Source organism: Ostreococcus lucimarinus, chromosome 8 (assembly GCF_000092065.1).
Source record: "Ostreococcus lucimarinus CCE9901 chromosome 8, complete sequence".
In the NCBI taxonomy this organism is placed as follows: Eukaryota; Viridiplantae; Chlorophyta; class Mamiellophyceae; order Mamiellales; family Bathycoccaceae; genus Ostreococcus; species Ostreococcus sp. 'lucimarinus'.
In genome coordinates this window covers 592,782-614,947 of record NC_009362.1, presented here as the reverse complement: position 1 = coordinate 614,947, position 22,166 = coordinate 592,782, and the positions used below count along the sequence as shown (strand labels likewise).

The 22,166-nt window shown below is 63.5% G+C and overlaps 15 protein-coding genes across 15 annotated transcripts; 5 read left to right on the top strand and 10 right to left on the bottom strand.

Annotated features, from left to right (window-relative positions):
- Nucleotides 1-317: 317 nt before the first annotated feature.
- OSTLU_33243 (predicted protein) lies at nt 318-1,661 on the bottom strand (the record flags this gene model as incomplete). The annotated part of the gene is made up of 1 exon (XM_001419183.1): nt 318-1,661. The coding sequence occupies one exon, from the start codon at nt 1,659-1,661 to the stop codon at nt 318-320; it is 1,344 nt and encodes a 447-aa protein (XP_001419220.1).
- A 58-nt stretch (nt 1,662-1,719) lies between these two features.
- LCI1 (uncharacterized protein) lies at nt 1,720-2,959 on the bottom strand. Its single transcript, XM_001419182.1, has one exon. The coding sequence runs from the start codon at nt 2,762-2,764 to the stop codon at nt 1,760-1,762; it is 1,005 nt and encodes a 334-aa protein (XP_001419219.1). The 5' UTR covers nt 2,765-2,959; the 3' UTR covers nt 1,720-1,759.
- Nucleotides 2,960-3,069: 110 nt separating this feature from the next.
- On the bottom strand, nt 3,070-4,587 carry OSTLU_33241 (predicted protein; the record flags this gene model as incomplete). Its single annotated transcript, XM_001419181.1, has 1 exon — nt 3,070-4,587. One exon carries the CDS (start codon nt 4,585-4,587, stop codon nt 3,070-3,072), a length of 1,518 nt encoding a protein of 505 aa, XP_001419218.1.
- Nucleotides 4,588-5,016: 429 nt separating this feature from the next.
- OSTLU_33240 (predicted protein) lies at nt 5,017-5,961 on the top strand (the record flags this gene model as incomplete). Its single annotated transcript, XM_001419398.1, has 1 exon — nt 5,017-5,961. One exon carries the CDS (start codon nt 5,017-5,019, stop codon nt 5,959-5,961), a length of 945 nt encoding a protein of 314 aa, XP_001419435.1.
- Nucleotides 5,962-6,324: 363 nt separating this feature from the next.
- OSTLU_33239 (predicted protein) lies at nt 6,325-8,061 on the bottom strand. Its single transcript, XM_001419180.1, has 2 exons — nt 7,844-8,061; nt 6,325-7,655 (listed from the first exon to the last, which is right to left on the bottom strand). Exons 1-2 carry the CDS (start codon nt 7,939-7,941, stop codon nt 6,395-6,397), a joined length of 1,359 nt encoding a protein of 452 aa, XP_001419217.1. The 5' UTR covers nt 7,942-8,061; the 3' UTR covers nt 6,325-6,394.
- A 197-nt stretch (nt 8,062-8,258) lies between these two features.
- Nucleotides 8,259-9,881, top strand: OSTLU_42712 (predicted protein; the record flags this gene model as incomplete). Its single annotated transcript, XM_001419397.1, has 2 exons — nt 8,259-8,765; nt 8,847-9,881. 2 exons carry the CDS (start codon nt 8,259-8,261, stop codon nt 9,879-9,881), a joined length of 1,542 nt encoding a protein of 513 aa, XP_001419434.1.
- Nucleotides 9,882-9,952: 71 nt separating this feature from the next.
- On the top strand, nt 9,953-11,272 carry OSTLU_33237 (predicted protein; the record flags this gene model as incomplete). The annotated part of the gene is made up of 1 exon (XM_001419396.1): nt 9,953-11,272. One exon carries the CDS (start codon nt 9,953-9,955, stop codon nt 11,270-11,272), a length of 1,320 nt encoding a protein of 439 aa, XP_001419433.1.
- A 64-nt stretch (nt 11,273-11,336) lies between these two features.
- On the bottom strand, nt 11,337-12,635 carry OSTLU_42820 (predicted protein; the record flags this gene model as incomplete). The annotated part of the gene is made up of 1 exon (XM_001419179.1): nt 11,337-12,635. The coding sequence occupies one exon, from the start codon at nt 12,633-12,635 to the stop codon at nt 11,337-11,339; it is 1,299 nt and encodes a 432-aa protein (XP_001419216.1).
- A 663-nt stretch (nt 12,636-13,298) lies between these two features.
- Nucleotides 13,299-14,318, bottom strand: OSTLU_3761 (predicted protein; the record flags this gene model as incomplete). Its single annotated transcript, XM_001419178.1, has 1 exon — nt 13,299-14,318. A coding segment is annotated over one exon (1,020 nt), but the record flags the coding sequence as incomplete, so codon positions are not given.
- A 488-nt stretch (nt 14,319-14,806) lies between these two features.
- OSTLU_88091 (predicted protein) lies at nt 14,807-15,631 on the top strand (the record flags this gene model as incomplete). The annotated part of the gene is made up of 1 exon (XM_001419395.1): nt 14,807-15,631. A coding segment is annotated over one exon (825 nt), but the record flags the coding sequence as incomplete, so codon positions are not given.
- OSTLU_24970 (predicted protein) lies at nt 15,610-17,335 on the bottom strand (the record flags this gene model as incomplete). Its single annotated transcript, XM_001419177.1, has 1 exon — nt 15,610-17,335. One exon carries the CDS (start codon nt 17,333-17,335, stop codon nt 15,677-15,679), a length of 1,659 nt encoding a protein of 552 aa, XP_001419214.1. The 3' UTR covers nt 15,610-15,676.
- Nucleotides 17,336-18,129: 794 nt separating this feature from the next.
- On the bottom strand, nt 18,130-18,456 carry OSTLU_33232 (predicted protein; the record flags this gene model as incomplete). Its single annotated transcript, XM_001419176.1, has 1 exon — nt 18,130-18,456. One exon carries the CDS (start codon nt 18,454-18,456, stop codon nt 18,130-18,132), a length of 327 nt encoding a protein of 108 aa, XP_001419213.1.
- A 625-nt stretch (nt 18,457-19,081) lies between these two features.
- On the top strand, nt 19,082-20,188 carry OSTLU_33231 (predicted protein; the record flags this gene model as incomplete). The annotated part of the gene is made up of 1 exon (XM_001419394.1): nt 19,082-20,188. The coding sequence occupies one exon, from the start codon at nt 19,082-19,084 to the stop codon at nt 20,186-20,188; it is 1,107 nt and encodes a 368-aa protein (XP_001419431.1).
- Nucleotides 20,189-20,201: 13 nt separating this feature from the next.
- OSTLU_33230 (predicted protein) lies at nt 20,202-21,113 on the bottom strand (the record flags this gene model as incomplete). Its single annotated transcript, XM_001419175.1, has 1 exon — nt 20,202-21,113. The coding sequence occupies one exon, from the start codon at nt 21,111-21,113 to the stop codon at nt 20,202-20,204; it is 912 nt and encodes a 303-aa protein (XP_001419212.1).
- A 462-nt stretch (nt 21,114-21,575) lies between these two features.
- On the bottom strand, nt 21,576-22,028 carry OSTLU_7036 (predicted protein; the record flags this gene model as incomplete). The annotated part of the gene is made up of 1 exon (XM_001419174.1): nt 21,576-22,028. A coding segment is annotated over one exon (453 nt), but the record flags the coding sequence as incomplete, so codon positions are not given.
- Between the last annotated feature and the right edge of the window lie 138 nt (nt 22,029-22,166).

The window sequence follows — 22,166 nt, the reverse complement described above, 5'->3', positions numbered from 1 at the left end:
TCGCGTCGCGTGCGTCGTCGCGCGTCGCGTCGCGTCGTCGTCGGCGTCCCCGCGCGACCCTCGTCCGACCCTCGTCGTCGTCGTCGTCGCGCGCGCGTCCTCGCGGTCTCGCGGTCGCGCGCGCGCGGGCTCGGTCGCGCGCGTCTCGCGCTCGAGCGCGCGTCGCGCGGTGACGACGCGACGATCGACGGACGCGTCCTCGACGATCGCGGAATGGCATGGGCGAAAAAGTGCACTTTTTGCGACAAAATCGAGTCGAGACTGAAACGCCATACGATTGACCGATTGAAAGATCTCGCCGACAGGCGCGCGAAGGCTCACGACGCGAAGGCGGCGCGAACGTCGGCCTCGCGTCGGCGGCGCGCTAAATCTCGCGCGAGAACGACGGCGTCGATGACCCTGTCGCGAACGCGGGGATTGGGACACGCGAAGAGGCGCTGGGGGACGTCGGGATCGACGACGCCGAGGAGGGCGCGGGCGACGCCCGACGCGAGCGACGCGTCCTCGACGGGCTCGAAGGACGCGATCGCGGCGAGGGGGACGTCCAGGACGGGGACGGAGGGATCGGCGTCGGAATACGCGCGGAGGGAGTGGGCGTCGAGGACGAGACGGACGTCGAGGACGTCGTCGGGAGGGGCGTCGTCGGAGGCGAAGAGGAAGCGCTCGTCGAAGACGCGCGGCGACGGGACGAAGTGCTTGACGATGCCGTGGGAGGTGGCGTAGACGTCGTTGTGCGGCTCGTTGGCGAGCGCTAAGCCGACGTAAATGGCGGCGGCGACGGCGTAGTCCTTGGACAACGGTGCGAGCGACGCGTCTTGCGGGTACAAGCGCGCCATCGACGCGTACTCGACGCTCAGCGCGTACACGGCGGTGCCTAAATTATACGCCGCGCGATCGAAACTCGGATCGAGTCTGAGCGCGCGTCGAAACTTGCGCACACCCGCGCTGAGCGACCGCACGCGCTCCTCTCGAGCCCTCTGCGTCGCCTCCAAACTCTTCGCCGCGCGTTCGAAATCCACGCACGCCGCGCGACTCTGATACGCCAAACCGAGATTATTCAACCCTTGCGTCGCCTGCTGCGTCGACACCGTCCCGCTCGCCGTCGTTCTCGACGCTCTTTCGTACTTATCTATCGCCTCGTCCCACAGTTTCCTCGCCGCGTCTCCGTCGCCTCGCGTCGTCGCTCGCTCCGCGCGGTCGCCCAACGCGATGCCCCAGTTATACAGCACCCCGTGTCGCTCTCCGTCCATCTCCGCCGCCCTACCGTACGCTTCGCACGCCCGGAGCGTTAATTCCTCGCGCAGCGCGCCGTCGTCGCCTCGGTTCTCGCATCGTTCGGCTTGTTCCTGCAGCACGCTCGCGTATTCGTACAACCGCGCCGTCGCGCGCGCGTCCCCGCCCTCGGTCGCCGTCTCCGTCCGATTTCGCAGCGCTTTTCGCAGCGCCTCGGCGCGAGAGTTCAGCGCGCGGTCTCGCGCGCTCTCGCGCTCGCGTCCGATGCGCGTGGCGACGCCGCCGGGGACGATGCCGGCGTAGCGCTTCGCCGCGAGCGTTCGCGTCGATCCGATGTGGCGCTCGTGCAGCGCGCTCGCGCCGGTCGGCGTCGACGACGACGGCGACGCGGCGCCGGCGTCGGCGTCGGCGTCGGCGTCGGCGCGCATGGCGCGCGCGAGAGTGCGGATGCGGAGAGGCTACGGTTAGGAATTGGATTGATAAACGACGCGACGCGGACGAGCGAGACGCGAAGGCGAACGCGGCGTCAGAGCCCGGGCCAAGAGCGCCTCGGCGATGGAAGCTCCGCGATCTCTTCGCCGCCGGCGATGTGGAACAGCTGCCGCGGCGTCGGTGGATCGATGGCGAGGACGTCCATGTCGTGACGAACGCCGTCCTTGACGACGTACATCGACGTCGGCGAGATAAATTCTAAGGCTGGATGCCACGTGCGGTTGTTCGCGGCGGTGCTGTGGATTTGGATCCCGGTGACGACGGCGTAATCAGATTTGGTCACGTCCACGGTCTCGCCGATGAGCTTGTCGAGATCGCGACGGATGACGCGGTCGGCGAGACGCGTGACGTCGGAGAGGGGCAAGCCTTTGTCAGGGATTTCATCCTTGTTCACCGCGGTGATCAAGCGCCTGGTGAGGATGGAGAACTCCGGATCGAGCGGGTCGTGTCCGCCCTCGTCCAAACCCATCTCCAGCGTGCCCTCTTTGTACTGCTTGAACATCGGTTGCATCTTCACGAGCGCCCCGCACGCGCACGACTGTCCCCGACGCCCCGCGCGCACGATGCTCCCCACGCGCCCTTCCGCGTCGATCGCGATGTGCGGCATGGCGAACAGCACGTACCGCTCCTTCCCGGTCAAGTGATCGGTGGGCGAGTGACTCAATCCCGCCCCCAACCCCGTGGTCCCCGCGGAGATGATCCCTCCCAACCCGTCCAAATCCATCGAATATCCGAAAATGTCGTCGATGGCGTTCTTCAGCGGAAACGTGATCTCGTCCCGACACAGGCTCGTCAGCGCGATGGAATTATCCGTCGTGAACCCGAATCGTCGCAGCATCACCTCCGTTCGGAACAGGAAATCGTCCATGCCGATCGCGTTCGGGAACTCCTTCGTCACCGCCTCGACGCGTTCGCGCAGGTACGACACTCGACTGTGCTGCAGCTCGGGATCGATGTCGAACCCGCCGTACTCGTGAAATCGCGGGCCGTGCGGCGCGACCGGGTGTTGCCCTCGCATCGGGCCCTGCGCGCGCGGCATCGCGCGCGTCGTCGCGTCGCGTCGCGCGCGACTCGTCGCGTCGCGCCGTCGCGCCGTCGCGCGCGCGTTCGCGTCCCGTCGCGCGCTCGCGCGTCGCGCCGCGCGCGTCGGCGCGACGGCGGCGGACGCGGACGCGATCGTCGGCGCGGTGCGCATCGCGCGCGCGCGTGTGCGGGGACGCGCGCTGCGGCGCGGCGAGGTTTGGCGTGGAGGTTTGGCATGGAAAAAAAGCGCGCGACGGGGGCCTCTATGGCAAACAGTGCGAAGGTGGATTAAATGAAGGCGCGAAGCGCGCGTCGAGTCGCTCACGCGCGGTACACGTGCACGCGACCGCTCGCGGTGCCGGCGGCGACGTAATTGAGCGAGCGATGACACGCCAGACGACTGGCGATGGCGGTCATGTGGTCGGGAGAGGCGTAACGCGCGAGCGACGCGCCGGTGGCGGGGTTGAAAATTTCGACTTGACGCGTCATGGAACCGCACAAGACGCCGTCGCCGGCGGCGGACCAGACGGCGCGGAAGGGAAGGACCCAACGACCGGTTTGATTGTTGTGCTTGATGGTGGCGGTGGGCGCGGCGGCGGATCGGTCGGGGTGCCAGACGCGGAGGGCGTCGTCGTAACACGTCGTGAGGAGCGCGCCGGAGCCGTCGGGACACCAATACGCCGCTTGGGACGATTTTCGATGGACCAGATCGTGCGTGGACTTGGCGTTCTTTTTCAACTTTCGCGCGTCCCAGACGCTGACGAGCTGATTCGTGGAAGTGGCGAATCGGTGCTCGTTGCCGGGATCGATGTGCACGGTGTTGATCTTCTTCTCGTGAATCGACAGGCTCGGGGACGTGAATTTACCCACGCGCAGATCCAGTTGATGCAAGTTACCGACGTTATCGCACACCAATGCGGTGTTGCCGTCGGCGAATTGGTCGCACGCCGAGAATTCGTCCTCCTCGGAGTAGACGGTTTCCTGAAACGAACCGGTTTGCGGATCGAGGACGCGAACCGCGCCGTCGTACGCGCACGTGAAGAGCTTCCCTCGCAAGGCGCCGCGGCCCCATTTGCAGTGCGAGATGTACGACCCGTGGGCTTTATAGTACAACACCCCGTCGTCCTCGTCCTCCTCCTCCGACGTCGTCTTATCGACGCGCCACAAACCGATGTGTCCCTCCTTATCTCCCGACGCCACGAGAAGCATGGACTCGTCGGGGGAAAAGTCCAAGTGCGTCACACCCTTGGGCACGCACTTCGCGACGTCCACGTCGCGCAGCGTGAGCTTATTCTTGATCATCTCTCGCACGCTCGCCGTCGCCTCCTTCGCCTCCTTCGTCTCGCCGACGTGCGCCCCCATCTTCGTCTTCAACTCCTCGATGAACGCCGCGTCCGTCTTCTCGCTCCCGTTTTCACTCCGCATCGCCACCTCACCGCTCGGTCGCGTCCTCGTCGGCGCCGCCGTGAGTTCGCCGCTCGGATGATACGTCGCCCCGTTCGCGAGCACCACCGTCCCGTCGCGCCGCTCTCGATCCACCCCGCTCGCCAACTCCGGCGCGATCTTCCTCGCCCGGCTCGACCGTCGCGTCGGCACGCTCGGCGCGCTCGCTTTATCCCGATTTCGCTTCCCCGTGATCCCTCGCGACGACGCCGCGCTCCCGCGAGACGCCGCGCCGACGCCCGCGCTCAGCGCGTTGATGTTCAACGCCTCCATCCTCGCCTTATTCCGCGCGATGTGCGCCTCTCGCGCGCGTTCGAACGCCGTGAGTCCATCGTTCGATCCATCGTCGTTCGCGCGCGCGTCGTCGTCGTCGCGCGTCACCGCCTCGGTCTTCATCGCGTCGCCGCTCGGCGCTTTCGAATCGTCCCTCGCCGCGTCGCTCGTCGTCGCGTTCGCGTCGACGTCGCGCAGGATCGCGCGCGCCGCGTCGCGACGCGGTCTCGGCATCGCTCGTTCGACGCGTCGCCGCGATCGTCGCGCGTCGCCGGGCGACGCGGAGTGCGGCGGCCGGCCATCCGTCGACGTCGACGCCGCACTCGCGACCGCGACGCGACGATCGCGGCGACGCGTCGCGGACGCGTCGAGAGAGGACGACGCGCGCGCGCGATTTCGATGCTTCCGCGCGGCGCGCGCGTCGCGCGCGCGTCGGCGCGCGCCGCGCGACGCGATGATTTCGCGCGCCGCCGCTTCGGCGCGGCGAAACCGACGGCGCGACGACGCGCGACGACGACGCGCGACGAGGGGGCGCCGCACGCGAGCGTGATGATGGACGAGGTGCTGGAGGCGTTCAGGGACGTGCGCGCGCGAACGCACGTGGACGGGACGCTGGGCGCGGGTGGACACGCGCGAGCGATGATCGAGGCGCACGAGGAGATGGAACACTTCGTCGGGTTCGACGTCGACGCGTCGGCGCACGCGCTGGCGAGGCCGAGGCTGGAGCGGGCGAGGGCGGCGACGCGAGGCGACGAGGCGACGACGACGCTGCGGTTGAGTCTGGTGGAGGCGAATTTTAGACGGATGCGCGAGGCGCTCAGAGCGCTCGACGTCGACGGGGTGGACAGCGTCGTGTTAGATCTCGGGGTGAGCTCGATGCACCTCGATCGCGCCGAGCGTGGGTTTTCGTTCATGAACGATGGACCGCTGGACATGCGCATGGGGGAGAGCGCGACGACGACGGCGGAGGAAATCGTCAACGCGTGGCCGGAGGAAGAGATCGGTAGGATTTTGCGCGAATACGGCGAGGAAAAACACTGGCGATTGTTGGCGAGACGGATATGCGAGAGACGGGCGGAGAAGGAGATTAGGACGACGCGCGAGCTCGTGGACGCCATCGGCAACGTGCCGGGGAAGTGGGGGTCGATTCATCCCGCCACGCGCACGTTTCAAGGCATACGAATCGCGGTGAACGATGAGTTGGGCGCCGTCGAAGACGTCATTCCGGCCGCGATCGAGGCGCTGCGACCGGGCGGACGTTTAGCCATCATATCGTTTCACAGTTTGGAGGATTCCATCGTGAAGAGGCGGTTTCGCCACTTCGCGGGACGCGCGGAACCGCCGAGCGAGGAGGTGAATCGATACATGCCTCAACCCGAGGCGCCGCCGAAAATCGTGAAATTGATCACGCGTAAGCCCAAAGTGCCGACGAGCGCCGAGATCGACGTCAACGTGCGAAGTCGGAGCGCGAAGCTGCGCGTGTGCGAAAAGTTGTAGCAGAGCGGCGGCGTCCACGTCGCGGGCGCGCGGGGAACAAAACGCGCCGCGGGCGACGAAAACACTTGTAATGTATGATAGTGTGTGTAAAGGATCGTATGATAGTGTCCGGACCGTAAAACGACGCGCGCGGATCGCGTACATGCCCGTCGTGCTCGTTTCTTTTTCGTAACCGACGGTGTTTCGTATCATGCTGTAACACGGGTTGCGGGCGAGCGGCGCGATACGTCTCGACGATGTTCAATCACCCGCTCGCGCGCCGCCCGCCGAGCCCCCGGCGACGCGACGGCGCGACGGTCGGACGTATCGGGCGGGAAAAGTAAACGTTCATATTGTGATGACAAGTTCGTGCAGTCATCGTAAAGTGGTGGCGCGTCACCGCGAGTCAGTGCCTCGAGCGGTGCATGCGCGACAGTGCGACGGCGCCGCGGGCTCAGTACTCCGTCTCTTCGACAAAATCTGAAACACCAGATTGCGATGATGATCCAACTTCTTCATAATCTTTTTCAAGCGCCGCGAGATCTTCCCGTGCCTCTGAGAACTCGCCCTCCTCCATGCCCTCGCCGACGTACCAATGCACGAACGCGCGCTTCGCGTACATCAAGTCAAACTTGTGGTCGAGTCGCGAAAACACTTCGGCGATGGCCGTCGAGTTGGAAATCATGCACACGGCGCGTTGCACCTTGGCGAGATCGCCACCCGGCACGACGGTCGGCGGTTGGTAGTTGATCCCGCACTTGAACCCGGTCGGGCACCAATCGACGAATTGAATCGTGCGCCTGGTCTTGATGCTCGCCACGGCGGCGTTGACGTCCTTGGGCACGACGTCGCCGCGGTACATCAAGCAGCACGCCATGTACTTGCCGTGACGCGGGTCGCACTTGGCCATCATGCTCGCCGGTTCGAACGCGCTGTTCGTCACCTCCGCGACGGACAACTGCTCGTGGTACGCCTTCTCGGCGGAGATCACCGGGGCGTAGCTCGACAACATGAAGTGAATGCGCGGGTACGGCACCAAGTTGGTTTGGAATTCCGTGACGTCGACGTTCAACGCGCCGTCGAATCGCAGAGACGCGGTGAGCGAAGAGATGACCTGCGCGATCAAGCGGTTCAAGTTGGTGTACGTCGGGCGCTCGATGTCCAAAGACCTGCGGCAGATGTCGTACACGGCTTCGTTGTCCAACATCACCGCGACGTCGGTGTGCTCGAGCAGCGCGTGCGTGGACAGCACAGAGTTGTACGGCTCCACCACCGCGGTGGAGACTTGCGGCGAGGGGTAGATGGTGAACCCGAGCTTGGACTTTTTGCCGTAATCCACGGACAAGCGCTCGAGGAGCAACGAGCCGAGACCCGAACCCGTGCCGCCGCCGACGGCGTTGAAGACCAAAAAGCCTTGCAAACCCGTGCAGTTGTCCGCCAACTTACGAATGCGATCGAGGGCCAAGTCCACGATTTCCTTGCCGATCGTGTAGTGACCGCGCGCAAAGTTATTCGCGGCGTCTTCCTTGCCCGAGATCAACTGCTCGGGGTGGAACAGCTGACGGTACGCCCCCGTGCGCACCTCGTCGATCACCGTCGGCTCGAGATCGAGAAAGATGCATCGCGGCACGTGCTTCCCGGCGCCGGTCTCGGAGAAGAACGTGTTGAACGCGTCATCAGACGCCCCGATCGTCTTGTCGCTCGGCATTTGCCCACTGGCGATCGAAATCGGTCAATCAGTCAGTCGCTCGGCTCGGTCAACGAAAGCGGCGCTATTTTCGGCGTCGCGCGCGCGTCGCGCTATCCCTGAACCACCCGCCCGAACCCGCGAGCGTCGCGCCCGCGGATCCCGACATCCATCGCGTCCATCGCGTCGCGTCGCGTCGCCTCTCGCTCGACGCACTCCGGCTGGATCCCGTGTTCGAGGCAGTACAACTCCCAGCACGAGTTCCCGGTTTGCACCCCGGCTTGACCGATGTGAATGGAGATCACCTCGCGCATGTCGTCTCGGCGAAGAATTCAAAGTCGTTGGAACGCTGGAAGTCGCGCGATGCGGTCGGCGCGATGCGGTCGATCGAGCGGGCGTCGAGCGAGATGAGGTCGCTGCGATGGCGCGCCGGAGAATGGCGGACGCGCGCCGGACGCGAACCGTCGCGTTGACGCGCGCGGGGTCGTTTTTTACCACACACGGCGTTTTTTTGTGTAATATATGCAGAGTACCCCTACGCTTGAGTCGCGACCCGTCCCGTCGACGCGAGGATCGTGGACGATGAAGATTCGGACGCGCGGCGGCGCGCGGACACTTCGCGACGCGTCCGATGCAGCGCCCGACGGCGGTGCGCGGCGGTGGCGCCTTCGGCGCCCCGCACGGGGCCCCGTTCGGCGGCGCGCACGCCCCCACGAGGCTCGGACGCGCGTTTCGAAGCGTAGACTTTTATCGCAAACTCCCGCGCGACATGACGGAGGGCACGGTGAGCGGGAGCGTGATATCCATCTTCGCCGCGGTGTTGATGACGTTTCTGTTGCTCAGCGAACTGCGGAGTTACTCGTCGAGCTCGTTCGACACCAAGGTGGTGGTGGATCGGAGCGTGGATGGGGAATTGCTGCGAATCAACTTTAATCTTTCGTTTCCCGCGCTGTCGTGCGAGTTCGCGAGCGTGGACGTCGGCGACGCCCTGGGATTGAATCGGTTCAATCTCACGAAGACGGTGTTTAAGCGGGCGATCGACGCGGACATGCGAGCGATCGGGCCGCTGCAGTGGGACCGAGCGGTGGACGAGGTGCTCAAGGCGAGCGACGAGGAGACGACGCGCGCCGAGGAGAGGGTGGCGCGGCACAAGGAGGCGCTCAAGGTGCTGCAGGAGTCGAATAGGCCCGCGGATGGGCACGCGCACGTGGTGTACGAGATCGCGGATCTGGACGAACTGCAAGCGATGGTGAAGGATCCGACGCACGCGGTGGTGTTGGTGAATTTCTACGCGCCGTGGTGTCCGTGGTGTCAGAGGCTCGAGCCCGTGTACGAAGCCGCGGGGCTCGCGGTGCACGAAAAGTACCCGCCCGGGACGAAGTCGCGCGTGCTGTTCACGAAGATTGATTGCGTGGTGCACGAAAAGTTTTGCATGGCGCAAGTCGTGACGGGATACCCCACGATTCGCATTTTCACTCACGGCACCGACATTTTGATGCACGAGGGCAAGCGCGAGCACGCGTTTTACAAGGGTCCGCGCACGGTGGATGGGCTGACGCAGTTTGTGGACACGCTCGTGCCACCGCCGGAGCCGGTGGGTGAGTCGAGCATAGAGGCGGCGCAGGAGGAAAACATGAAGCTTCGGCTTCCGGCGAGCGTCGATATGCAAAAGCGCATCATCGGCCCGGGGTGCGCCATCACCGGTTTCGTGCTCGTGAAGAAAGTTCCCGGGCACTTGTGGATCAGCGCGTCCTCTCCGGATCACTCGTTCCACGGTGAAACGATGAACATGACGCACGTCGTCAACCACTTTTACTTTGGACATCAACTCAGCGACGAACGTAGACGTTACCTGGAAAAGTTTCACGCCGGAGAAAAAGCGGGCGACTGGCACGACAGACTCGCGAGCGAGCGCTTCGTCTCCAACGCCGCGCACGTCTCTCACGAGCACTATTTACAAACCGTCCTCACGACCATCACTCCGCGCGGGCGATACACCCTTCCGTTCAGCGTGTACGAGTACACCCAGCACTCTCACGCCGTGCACGAACCGCTTCCAAAGGCAAAGTTTCATTACCAACCGAGCCCGATGCAAATCGTCGTCTCCGAGGAAAAGATGGCGTTTTACTCATTCATCACCAGTCTCATGGCCATCATCGGCGGCGTGTACTCCGTCATGGGCATCGCCGACGGCGTTTTGTTCAACTCACTCGCCCTCGTGCGCCGCAAGCTCGAGCTCGGCAAGCAAGGTTAACCGACGATTTAATAATCACGCTCGTCTCGCCGCGCGCCTTCGTCGCCGAGCGCCAACCGTCGCGCGCCACAATGGCCCCGCCGCCCAAACGCACGCGCCTGGCCGAAAAGCCTCGCGCGGGGACGTGCGCGCTCGCGGACCGCATCGCGCGATGCGCCATCGATGCCTACGCCGCGCAGCGCGCGTCGTGCGGCGTCGACGTCGCTGAGTTTCCCGTGCGCACCGTGCTCGCCGCCTTCATCTTACGCGACGACGCGCGCGATTCCCTGCGCGTCCTGTCGCTCGGCGTCGGCACGAAAACACTGGGACGGTACGCGTGCACCACCGGACGCGCGCTCGTGGACTGCCACGCGGAGGTGCTGGCGCGGCGAGGGTTGAAGAAGTTTTTGCTGCGGGACGCGCGCGCGGCGCTTCGCGGCGGCGACGCGAACGACGGCGATGTCGTCGTGCGGACGCGCGAAGGCGACGTCAAGGTTAAGGATGGCCTGAGCTTACATTTATACGTCAGTTCGGCGCCGTGCGGAAACGCGTGCGTGCGGCGGTGGGCGAAAGGACGGTCGACGAAACGACGGGACGAGCTCGGGACGGCGAACGCGCCGAGCGAACCGCACGAGACGTTGAGTCGATCGGCGACGGATGCGGGGCAGGTGGCGCTGTGCGTCAAAGTCATCAAGGCGAGCAAAGACGAAGACGTCCCTGAGGTCTTGCGCGATATGGTGACGCGCGGGGAGCTCGCGGCGGGGACGGCGCCGGCGCGCGGAGACGGCGACGAGGCGTTGACGTGTAGCGACAAGTTGTGCGTGTGGAACGTGGTCGGGTATCAAGGCGCGCTGCTGCGACGGTTCATGCGCGAACCTTTGTACGTGGAGACGATTACTATCGGACGAAAGTTTTCCGAGCCGCACTTGTGTCGAGCGATGTGTTGTCGCGTGGATGGGTTTCGCTCGTCGTGCGGCGGCTTCGCGACGACGCATCCCGCGTTGATGGAAACCGCCGTGGTGTTCGACGACGTACCGATGGACGTGGAAGAGGGGGCAGTGTTTGAAAACCCGTTCGCGATGATATGGTGCGACGGCGACGACGCGGCGGAGGCGTTGAACGGGAAAACGGGGACGTTTCTTCACGAAGACGCGAGCGCGCCTTCGACGTCCAAGGCGGCGCTGTACGAGTTGTATTTAAGTCTGCTCGGCGAAGACGTCGGGGATTCGCCGACGTTTACGCTTGAGGCGTACGCGCGCGCGAAGCGCGAAGCCGACGAAAAATACGACGCCGCAAAGACAGAGTTATTCGAGCACCCAAAAATGTTCGAGCCACGACGAGGCTTTGACGGATGGCACGAGAAAAAGTCAAAGCGCTGGTCCGGGTATAAGCGAACCGCGTCGCGGAATTAGGTGATACTGTAGACAGCTTTTAGTTATTAGCACTCCTTGAGAATTACAAACAACGACTAGTCTCTCACGGCACGGCTGAGAACGAACACTCACCCGTGGCGGGGATGTACAGCAAGAACGACCCGTCGTCGGAAAAGCATCCGGGATTCGCGAGCGAAGTCTCCTCAAAGTTGGCCAGCGATTGTTGCTCGGTTCGATCGCCTAAGAAAATACAGTTTGGCGCCGGATACAACCACAACGAGTGGTCGTATTCCCAATAAATCGGGCTTTGTGTGATCGGTAACGGGCATAAGTGCGCCTGCTGCACCATGGTAGCCGCGAGATGCTTGAACACCGGGCGGTTCGCCCACTCGTCGCCGGGCGCGATTTCCGGCAGTTTATCGTCGTCGGGCGGCATCAAACAGTTTCTGCGCATCTTCGCCTGCAAGTCGTCGCGAAAGAACACGAGATCTTGCGAAAAGTATCTAATTTTTGCCGGGTTACTCGCGAATTGCGCGCGCGGAACCTTCTCCAGCAGAGAACCGATGACGGATGATTGCAATCCCGGGCGCGGAAGCGCGGCGTTCAAACCGGGATCGCCCGGACCAGGGATGAAGACGAACCGACTTTCCTGTCGCAAGCGCGGATATTCCTCCAGCAACTCCGCGAGTTTGTCAAAGCCTTCGGTATACGCGCGAAAGTCGTAGTGCGTCGGGCCGAACGGTTTCGATGTGAAATCTCCCATGAAGACAATCAATCCCGGCACGTCTTCCTCTTGCGAGTCAAACGCGTCAAACATTTTTGCCAATCTATCAAAAGTGCGTGGTTGGTCGAGCCAAACGTCCGACAACACGATAAACCTCTCACCGACGCGTTCAAGTTCCTTCTCTTCGAGCTCCTCCAGCTCGTTCGGTCGCAAGATGTGCCCCGCGCCGAAGAAATCCAAAGCGTTCGTCGCGTTTCTCGTCGCCGCTCGCGTCTCCGCCGGGGGAAACGTCAACGCCATGACCTCAAACACCCCGTCCGGTCGCACCTCACCCTGCGCGATCACGATGCAATTCTCCGTGAACAACCCCGCGCTGCGCTCGCACGCCGTCAAATCAACTCGCACCGTCCCCGTCAAATCCTCCATGTAAAACCGTTCGTCCTCCAATTGACTCAAACATCCCATGATAAACTTCGTCTCCTTGCTCACCCCTAACAACGACTGAATCGACGTCAACTCCGCGATGCCCTCGGTCGAGGACGTCTGCAACGTCGGCTTCGCGAACTGCCTTGACCGCGACAAGCGCTGCTGCAACAACAAGAACCGATCCCTATACAAGTCGATTTTCGACTCGGCGGCGCTCTCAATCTTCGCCGTCTTGCTCGCCTCATCAAACATCCGTCGCTGCGAATCATACGCGTATCTTTTCGTCTTAAACGCGTCACATATCGTCAAACCATCGCTGTGCACCATCGCCGCCGCCGTCTCCGTCATCGCTTCGCCCTCGTCGTCTTCGCCGCCGTCGACGTCCATCTCTCGCGCGCCGCGCTCGACCGCCTCGATCGTCCCTTCCGCCAATCCTCTCTCGATCGCCGATTCAATCGTCGCTTTTTGCAGCACACCGCTGGACAGTTCCGTGCGCGATAGCGTTTTCAACACCTGGTCCACCGCTTCGCGCTCGCTCGTCGCGGGCGCGACGTGCGCGACGTGTTTTAAGACGGCGCGCATGGCGTCACCCATCAGGGACAAACCGTGGAGTTTGAAGCGTTCGTTCACCATGGACGCCAAAGCGCGGTCGTGCGTCGCCGCGGGCATGGCGGACGAGCGCGCGCCGCGCGGTGCGCGCGATGCGGCGCGACGCGCGAGGGAGTGTGCGGCGCGAGCGAAGCATCGGTGGCTGACAGCTGAAAATTTTGAAAAAAAAATTTGAATTCTATTACAACGCGGACGACGACGACATCAGAGGACGCGTCACGAGCGTGTGCGCGTGCATCACAAATGAGCGTCCTTGACGCGCCATTGCTTAGACTCTTTGATTTTTTCGTACTTGGCGAGCCAATCTGGGACAGCCTGACCGGCGTCTCGAGCGATTTTGCACAGCGCCGGGGTGCAGGGCTTGTCGTAATCGACGTTCCAAAACGTGACGGCGGCGCCGAGTTCGCCGGCGCGGCCGGTTCGACCGATTCTGTGGACGTAACTCTCAACGTCGCGCGCCATGTCGTAATTGATGACGTGGGTGACGCCCTTGATGTCTAAACCGCGCGCGGCGACGTCGGTGGCCATCATGAGCGGCGCCTTGTTTTCGACGAATTTGCGCAGAGACGCCTCGCGGTCGGCTTGAGATTTATCGCCGTGCACGGAGACGGTGCCGAAACCTTCCGCGGCGAACGTTTTCGCCAGATTTTCGACGCGACGCTTGGTATTCGCGAACACGACGACGCGAGACTCGTCTGGAAACTCGCAAATGAGATTGTACAAGTGCTCGTCTTTTTCGTGGTCTCTCGCCTCGATGAAGCGTTGCGTGATAGCCTTGTTCGCCGCCAGTTCGCCGTCCGACGCGCCTTCGCCGATGAAAATCTCTTCGACGCACGATTTATCTTGATTTAAATACCCCGCCGCGAGCTTACGCACGGATTTCGGCCACGTCGCCGAAAACAAGAGCGTCTGCCGCTTCGTCGGCGTCGCGCCGAAGATTTGCTTAATCTGCGGCTCAAACCCCATATCTAACATCCTATCCGCCTCATCCAGCACGATCACCGAAAGCTCGGCGAGCGAAAGCACCCCCTCTTGACTCATCAAGTCCGTCAATCGCCCCGGCGTGCCGATGACGAGGCACGGCTTTTTCGTTCGCAACGCGTTCTTTTGCTCGTACGCGCTCGCGCCGCCGTACACCACGACGCTTTGAAACCCATGCGCCGCGCCGAACTTCTCCGCTTCGGCTTGAATCTGTATCGCCAATTCCCGCGTCGGGGCGACGACGAGTCCCTCCACGCCACCGTGTCGCTTCATACCGTGAAACATCGGCAACAGAAACGCCAACGTCTTCCCGCTCCCCGTCTTCGCGACGGCGACGACATCCTTCCCCGCGCACGCCGCCGGCCACGCCGCCGCCTGAATCGGACTCGGCGACGGAAACGCGCTCGACAACCGCGCGACGATCGCCTCGTCGAACGGCGTCTCCGCGAACGACGCGAACCTCGCGCGCTTCGCGTTCGCGTCCGCGTCCGCCGTCTCCCCCTCCGTCCTCGCTTCCCTCTTCGCCCGCTTCGCCTCGCCGCCCTCGACCGCGCCGTCGCGCGACGATCGTTTTTCTTTCTTCTCCTTCTTCGCCTTCTTCGCCTTCTTTTCCTTCTTCGCGCGTTTCTCGTCGCTCATCGCGCTTTCGGCTCGCGGCGGCGGCGGCGATGTCCCGACCGTCTCGCGTCGCCCTCGCGCCCTCGCGCGTCCCGTTTCTCGCGCGTTCGCGTCCACGAACGCGTCGGCGCCGCGCGCGCCGTCCGATCGGCCCTTCGACGCGTCGCGCGCGCGCGCCGCGCGTCAGTGTGCGACGCGTCTTCGTCATGTCGACGTTGCCTCGCGCCGCGCCCGCGCCCGCGCGCGCGCGCGCGCGCCGCGCGACGCCGCAGCGCGCGGCAACGCTTCGCCCGCGCGCGCTCGGCACGCTGTACGACGTCCCGGTGTCGAACAACGGCGCGCGGTGTCGATTGCTCGCGCGCTGGCTCGGGCTGTACGACGACCTCGTGTTGACGAATCCGAACGACGCGTTCGCGGACGGCGGGATCAAGTCCGCGGCGTACGCGGAGATTAATCCGCAGCTCAAGATGCCGACGCTCGTCGCGGCGAACGGGCTGCGCGTGCCGGAGAGCGAGGTGATCAACGCGTACCTGATGGACGCGGCGAGCGAGGGGGCGCGGAGACTGGCGACGCCGAAGACGATCGAGGGACGGACGAACGGGGCGCTGGCGACGCGAACGCACGATCAGTACTTGGTGCCGATACAGGGGGCGATGTATCGAGGGCCGATGGACCGAGCGACGCGCGCGACGCAGTTGGCGGAGATCGCGAGGCAGTTGCGGATACTGGACGAGATTTGCGGACGCGAGGACGGCGATTACGTCGCGGGCGAGACGAAGAGCGCGGCGGACGCCGCGCTGTTTCCGACGCTGATTTTTTGTGATTTTTTGTTGCCAAAGTACTTCGGTTGGAGCGAGGGCGCGGCGCTCGGTGGGGCGAATTTGCGTCGGATGTACGAGGCGGTCAAGCGCGACCCGGACGGCGCGAAGACGTACGACGAAGTCCGAGGGGGTCTCGAGGCGTGGGAGAGCGCGGGGAGATTTGAAAAGGTTGGCATCGTCGATGACGTCGCGGATGTTTCGTTTCAGTGGTCGTTTTAATTGTCAACTACTAATATTACACGCGTTTTCTGTTCGCGCCGCGCGTCACGGTTGAGCGCCTCGCAAAAGCGCTTCGCGCTCGCGAGCGCCGCCGCGTTTCTTGTCGCGATCGAAGCAAAACTGCGCAGCCACGACGAGCATCAGGCAGATGACACCGTACAGAAGAAAAGCATCCACGCTCGTGAAGAAGTTGTACTTCACCGGGGCGACGAGCGTGGCACCGATCGCCGGCGACCAGTCGCTCTCCGTCCACAGCGGCGCCGCGCGCTCGAACGGGTCTTTGGGCTCGTTCACGATCCAAAGACCCGTCGAACGATCAAAAGCTAATCGCGTCGAAAGCGCTAACATATACTTCGACGTCGCAGCATGACACTCACCGACGCTCATCGGCGTGCGGCCGACGCATACGGTGTTTTCGGCGCAAGAACCGTCTCCTTCGCACATCTTGGGCGAAACCGTGTTCGACGTGGCGTCGGCGAGATAATTCCACACGAATCTTGCCAGGGCGTTCTTGTCTTCGTGCGACTGCATATCGCGAGAGAGTCCTTGCAGTGCATCGGGGTAACGAGACGGCAAGGCGACTGGGTCGACGAAAGATTCCCCGAGTCCGGGCGCGCTCGCTTCTTCGCCGTACAAAAACTTCTTGCCGAGTTCGCATCTCTCCAAACCGTAGTTTTCATTCGTGAGACACTTTGCGAGCTCTTTCACCGCGAGCTTACCTCCCTCGACATCCAAGCGCGGGGCGTCGACTTTGTCGTTCGTCGCGAGGGCGCGCACGAGACGCGCGATGACGTGCACGACAGTTTCCATGCGCTCGGCGTCGATGGCGCGAAAACTACCGGCGTCCAACGTCGTTCCACTGAGCTCGTCGATTGGAGCGTCGGGATCCTCGGATAAATACGCCGTTTCGTACTCATTCGCGAGGAGCGCTTCGAATGTCGGCGCCGCGGTCTCAAGAATCCGGGGTACACCCAACGCCGCCGTCTCTTCAAACTCAAACGTGTTCGCGATTTTCTCAATCCGCTCCAACATTTTCCCCTCGTGCGCGCCGTGGACGTAAATCGTCGGCACGCGTTCGCCCACGAAGGATTCAGAGAAACCGAGCGGACCAAGTTCTATGATGGCGCGAATTTTCTTCCCAGCCAAACCGGGAAGCTGCGACGTTTCGGTGGAGGCGAGCATCTCGCGCGCGATTCGCTCAGAGCCGAGCTTACCGAAATCTTCACCACTGAGCGCCAGAAACGCCACGGGATGGGCGACGTCTTCCGCGTCCATCTCCTTGAACATCTTTTGCGTCGACTTGGCGGCCGCCATTAACGCGACGAGGCCAGTCATCCGCGCGTTCACCGCGGGCGTCGCGTCTCTAAACAACCCGTTCGCGTCCAATCGCGCGATGACTAAAATCACGCTCTTGCCCGCGTGCGGCCCGTCGGTGCGCCCCCACATCGGCGGCGCGGTGGCGACCACGCTGTACCCACCGATCGGCAAACACGATCCCGACTTCAGGCACGTCAACGACGTCGGAGGAGCAAGCGTCGGTTGCTTTCCCAATCCATTCATGCGTTCATCCGTTCGCACCTGCCACATATCCTTCTCCCTCCCAGCATCGGCCGCGATCACGTTATCCAGCGATCGCTTCCTCGCCAACAACGTGCTCTCGCGATCTAACAACATCATCGGCACTCCTCTGAGATCCATCCCCATCGCGTCGACGCCGCCCACGAAGCCTCCCGTGACGTTGGTTTCGTGCGCCGGTCCCGGCGCGTACCCTCGCGCCCACTCTCGCTCCTCCTCGCTTTCGGGCGCGATCGCTTCCACGAGTACCGCTTTAATCCGCCCTCGCAACGCCTCGCTTCGCGCGTCGTTCGCGACGAACGCCTGCCGCATTAAATTTTGCCACGCCGCCGGCGTCGCCACCAACACCCTCTCGCCGTCCAGCTCGATCGTCTCGTTCCCGTCGGGTCGAAGCCTTAGCAGCGGCGCCGACGTGATGGCATCGTTCGAGCATCCCGCGACGCCGTCCGCGCGCAGCCGCGTGACGCAGAACGCGCCTCGGAGCGCGGGATTCCGAAACGCGCGAAGATCGGCGAGTCGCTTGAACGCGGTGACGTTCGTCGCGCACGCTTCTCGCGCGTCGGACGCGCGCGGGAGCGTCGCGCACGTCAGAGCGAAGAGCGCGAAGAGCATCGCGCGCGCGCGCGTCGACGCGCGACGTCGCATGGCGTCGCGCGCGTCGCAGTCTACGGCGACGCGACGCGGCGCCGAAGGGTGTTCGGCGAGCGGCGCGCGACGAGAGCGAACGAATCGACGACGAGCGATCGCGCGCGACGAATCGTTGAATCGCAACACCATGGTAATACACGCGCGATGACTGATAAACACCGACGCCGACGTCGCGACGCCGACGTCGCCATCGAATCCTCTCGCGCCGCGTTCGCTCGCCCGAGTCGACGCCGAAATCGAACCGTCGACGACGGTTCGCGCGCGCGCCGCGCCTCTCACGCCGTCGTCCCGTCCTCCGCCGCGCGCGCCGCCGCGTCTTTCTTCGCCTCCTCCCTCGCCGCCTCCGCCGCCGCGCGCTCGTCTTCCTCTTCTCGCACGCTCAGCTCGAATTCGTATCGCGAGTCCTCCAAGCCGAACCACCGCGCGAGCTTCGCCTCGAGATCCCAAAAGCAATCCTTGAACCGCTGCGCGCGTCGCTCGCTGATCGACATCGTCGACACGTCGATGGGCTTCACGACGTATTGCTCGTCGTCCGAGGACTCGAATCCATCGTCGTTCGTCTGCGCGCGCTCGGCGTCCGTCGATTCTCGCGTCGCGGACATCGCGTCTCGCGGGCGATCTTTCGCGCGCGCGGCGTCGCGCCGGCGCGGTCGCGCGCGCGGCGCGGTCGGCGGTCGCCGGGCGACGCGCGCGACGGTCGCGCGGGTCGGGCGCGGCGGTCGAGGGCGCGCGCGACGCGCGACGCGTGAATTCGGTCGAACGCGTCGACGTGTGGCGTCGCGCGGCGTCGCCGCGGCGTCCGCGCGGCGATCGAGCGCGACCGCGATCGCCGCGGCGGCGTCGCGCGCGCCGCGAGACGCGAGACGCGCGCCGCGAGACGCCGCGCGCGCGGTGAAACGCTTCGTGTGACGATTCGCCGCGAGAACAGGAATCGTCACATGTCGCCGCGGCGCGATGGCGTGTTTCGCGTGCGTCCGCGCGCCGCGAGACGACGCAGAGCCGCGGGAGAGCGAAAAAGAAATCTTTTACGACGCACCGTCGTCGTTCGAGCGACGCGCGCCGTGGTGGGCGCCGACGTTGGTGAAATCGTCCGAGGTCGAGGAACGAAGGCTGGAGACGGACGCGAACGCGACGGCGACGGCGACGGCGACGACGCTGGCGACGACGCAGCCGAAGACGCAAGCGGACGATGCGTTTCACCGCGCGCTCGCGCGGGCGTCGTCGGAGATGGAGGCGGAATCTCGAGGAGGGTCGTTCGCGGCCAAGGCGAGGGCGTACGCGAAGGCGGTGACGGCGATGGCGAGCGTCGCCGCGCGCGGTGGCAGGGTGGACTTGACGTCGTTTCTCGGGACCCCGATTCGATGGTGCGCGAGAATATCTCTGCTGCGAACGGTGACGGACAGCGCGAGCTCGGTGTCGAGCGACGCGCCGTCGCGCACGGTGCGATTTTTTGAGATGTTGAGACGCGTCGACGCCGAGCGAGACGACGCGGTGACGCGCTTCGCGGGCGTCGCTCTGGCGATGATCGCGGAGATCGAGCCGCCGGCGTCGCTGAAAAAGCCGCTCAATCCAGTGCTGGGGGAAACGGCGATTCATTCGGTGGTTTTCCCGAACGAGCGATTCGAGAGCGTTTGGGAACAAGTGTCGCATCATCCGCCGATTTCGGCGCATTGCACTCGCGGATCGAACGTCCGCGTGGAGGGTGAGTTGCGACCGAAACCGCACCTCGTCGGCGCGCACATCGAAGTCGAGCTCGAAGGCGAGGCGAGAATTACGCTGATCGATCGCGACGAGACGTACGTGAGCGATTTACCGTCGTTTGAGTGGCGATTCGTCCCGAGGTGGCATTCGCGAATGACGCGCAAGCGAAAGTGGTCGATTCGATGCGAAAAGACGGGTTTACGAGGCGAATTTACGTACGCCGCGAAGCGTGGTGTTCGCGGTGTCGTATACAGTACCTGGAGCGGTGCCGCCGTCTGCGAGATCGATGGGCGATACGACGGCAGCGTCGTCGCGAAGAAAATTTCGAGTGGCGAAGCCGTCGCTCGTTACGATTTGGAAGACGCGAAAAGGTTCCGAGGGCAAATCGTTCGACACACGCACCTCGACGACGAACGAGACACCGAAGTCGTGTGGAAAGAGACGTTTAAAGCGATGGAGGAGAATCGATGGGACGACGCGAAAAACGCGAAGAAGCGTGTCGAGGAATCCGAAAGAGAAAAGCGACGCGAGCGAGAGGCGCGCGGCGAAACGTTTGAGCCTCGATTCTTCACGCTCGACGAGCGACTCGGACGATGGGTTCGCGACACTCGCGCGCAAGTGGTGCTCTATTGAAATCGCTTCGCTGCTACTGTTTGATGAACACGCGCACTTGTGATATGATGTACTGTACTTTTCGGTAATGCTCCCGAATGAAACACGGGATTTCGTAATCATAGTCCCGCTCGCCCTCTTCGAAACCCCGCGTCTTCATTTCCGATACTAACTCTGCACTGTCTAAGCGCTCGCGTTTATCTGGCGTGTACTCGTCCAACCAGGACCACGGCGTGCAAAACACGACGACGGCGCCGGGATTGCACACCGTCGCCAGTCCATCCAGGCACGCTCGCGGCCGAGGCAGTCGACACAGTAAGTTGGCCACCAACACGGCGTCAAATTTCCCCAGAGTTTTCCAGTACTCGAGCGAGCACGCGTCGCCGACTTCAAACGTACACTTTGTCATTGGTTTGAAATCCACCAAGTGTTTCTCGGTCGCCCAGCTCTTGAACCAATCGATGAATGGAGCGTCTTCAAACCAACTCAATTCCATACTTTCCCGTTTACCGCCTTCCATTGGAACATCTACACGCCTCTCTTTTTCATCGCGCATCTGCTTTGCCGCTTCGATGAAGGGTGCGCTACTATCAAATCCAACGACTTCATCGAAAACAAACTCTGCGTGCTTTACGCGCTCCGCTAGTTCGTGATGATATTCGAATTCGTCTAGTTTCCCATGACGCGGTAGGTATCCCCAAACATCGGGCCAGCCTGCTATTCTCTCGCCCCGATAGCTCCAAAACACCTTTGATAACAAATGGTAACCGCAACACGTCCGTTCGTCATATCCGAAGAAGGTCTCGTAACATTCCCGATGTATACATCGTTTTCTCGCCAATTCGATCGTCGCGCCGCCCACGGCGCAACCGACGTCGAGCGCTCGCATTTTCTCGCCTTCGTCCGAGCGGGACAGGAACTTGGGGCTCGCTCTCAGCGCGTTCATCAAGAACCACGTACAGCGCACGGGAAACGGCACAAACTCATGACACCCTTCACACCCTTCCTTTTCTACAAAACCGCTTGCCGGCAGCGTTCCCGCGAAACGCGGTGGTCGACCGTGTTGAATGTCTCCGTCGTAACTGTCACTTCGCGCGTAGTGAAATTCCAAATACTGCGTCAGCGCGTCGTCCGTTTCGTACGCGCTCGCCCCCCCCCGCGCGCCGCGCGCGTCGTCGGATCGCGCGTCGTCGTCGTCTTCGCGTTTTACGCTCGTTTTACGCTTCATGCGTCCGAGCGCGCGCGAATGAGGCGAACGAACGCGCGCATCGTCAAAACAGTTTCAAACCAACGCTACGACGCGACGACGCTAGGACGACGAAAATGCACTCGAAAATACACGCGCGACGTCCGCGAACTCGAACGCGCGATTCAACTTGACCCACTCGCACGCCTTGCCCGCGCACGCGATGAACACGGCGCCGATGAGCGCGGGATAGACGGCGAACCACCATCCCAAATCCGCGAACGCGGGCGATTCCACCGCCGCGAACGCCACCGCGCCCGCGGGCGGATGAATCGCGCCCAGACGCATCATCACCGCGAGCGACGCGCCGAGCGCGACCGCGCGCGCGACGTGATTCGCCCCGAACGCGCGCACCGACAGAACGCCGATGAGCGCCGAGCACGTCGTGGCGACGATTAAATTCCACCATCGCAGCGGCGGCGCGTCGACGACGCCGAACGCCAGCACCGACAGGCTCGCCCACGCCCCGATCATGAACGGCGCGCGCGCCATCGCGTTCGCGCGCATCCAACAATCCACAGCGCCCAACGCGTACGTCGTCGCCGCGCAGAACGCGCATCCGTAGACGACGTCGCTGAACGGCCGCTCGCCGACGACGCCGCCGTCGCTCGACGGCAGCGCGAGTCGAGCCTTCGCGTCCCTCACCACGTACCGCGCGCGATCGAGCGCGCTCGATCCGCGACCGAAACCGCGCGCGTCGACGTCGGCCCAATCGCGCGCGACCGCTCGGTCGTCGTCGTCGCGCGCGCGCGC

What these genes read in the sequence shown, in the direction of transcription:
- LCI1 (XM_001419182.1), bottom strand. Translation starts at nt 2,764, where the DNA reads ATGCCGCGCGCGCAGGGCCCGATGCGAGGGCAACACCCGGTCGCGCCG.
- OSTLU_33239 (XM_001419180.1), bottom strand. Translation starts at nt 7,941, where the DNA reads ATGCGCGAGGTGATCTCCATTCACATCGGTCAAGCCGGGGTGCAAACC. An exon ending in GAACACGGGATCCAGCCGGA is followed by an intron (nt 7,656 to 7,843) that starts GTGCGTCGAGCG and finishes TTCGATCGCCAG; the next exon opens with TGGGCAAATGCCGAGCGACA.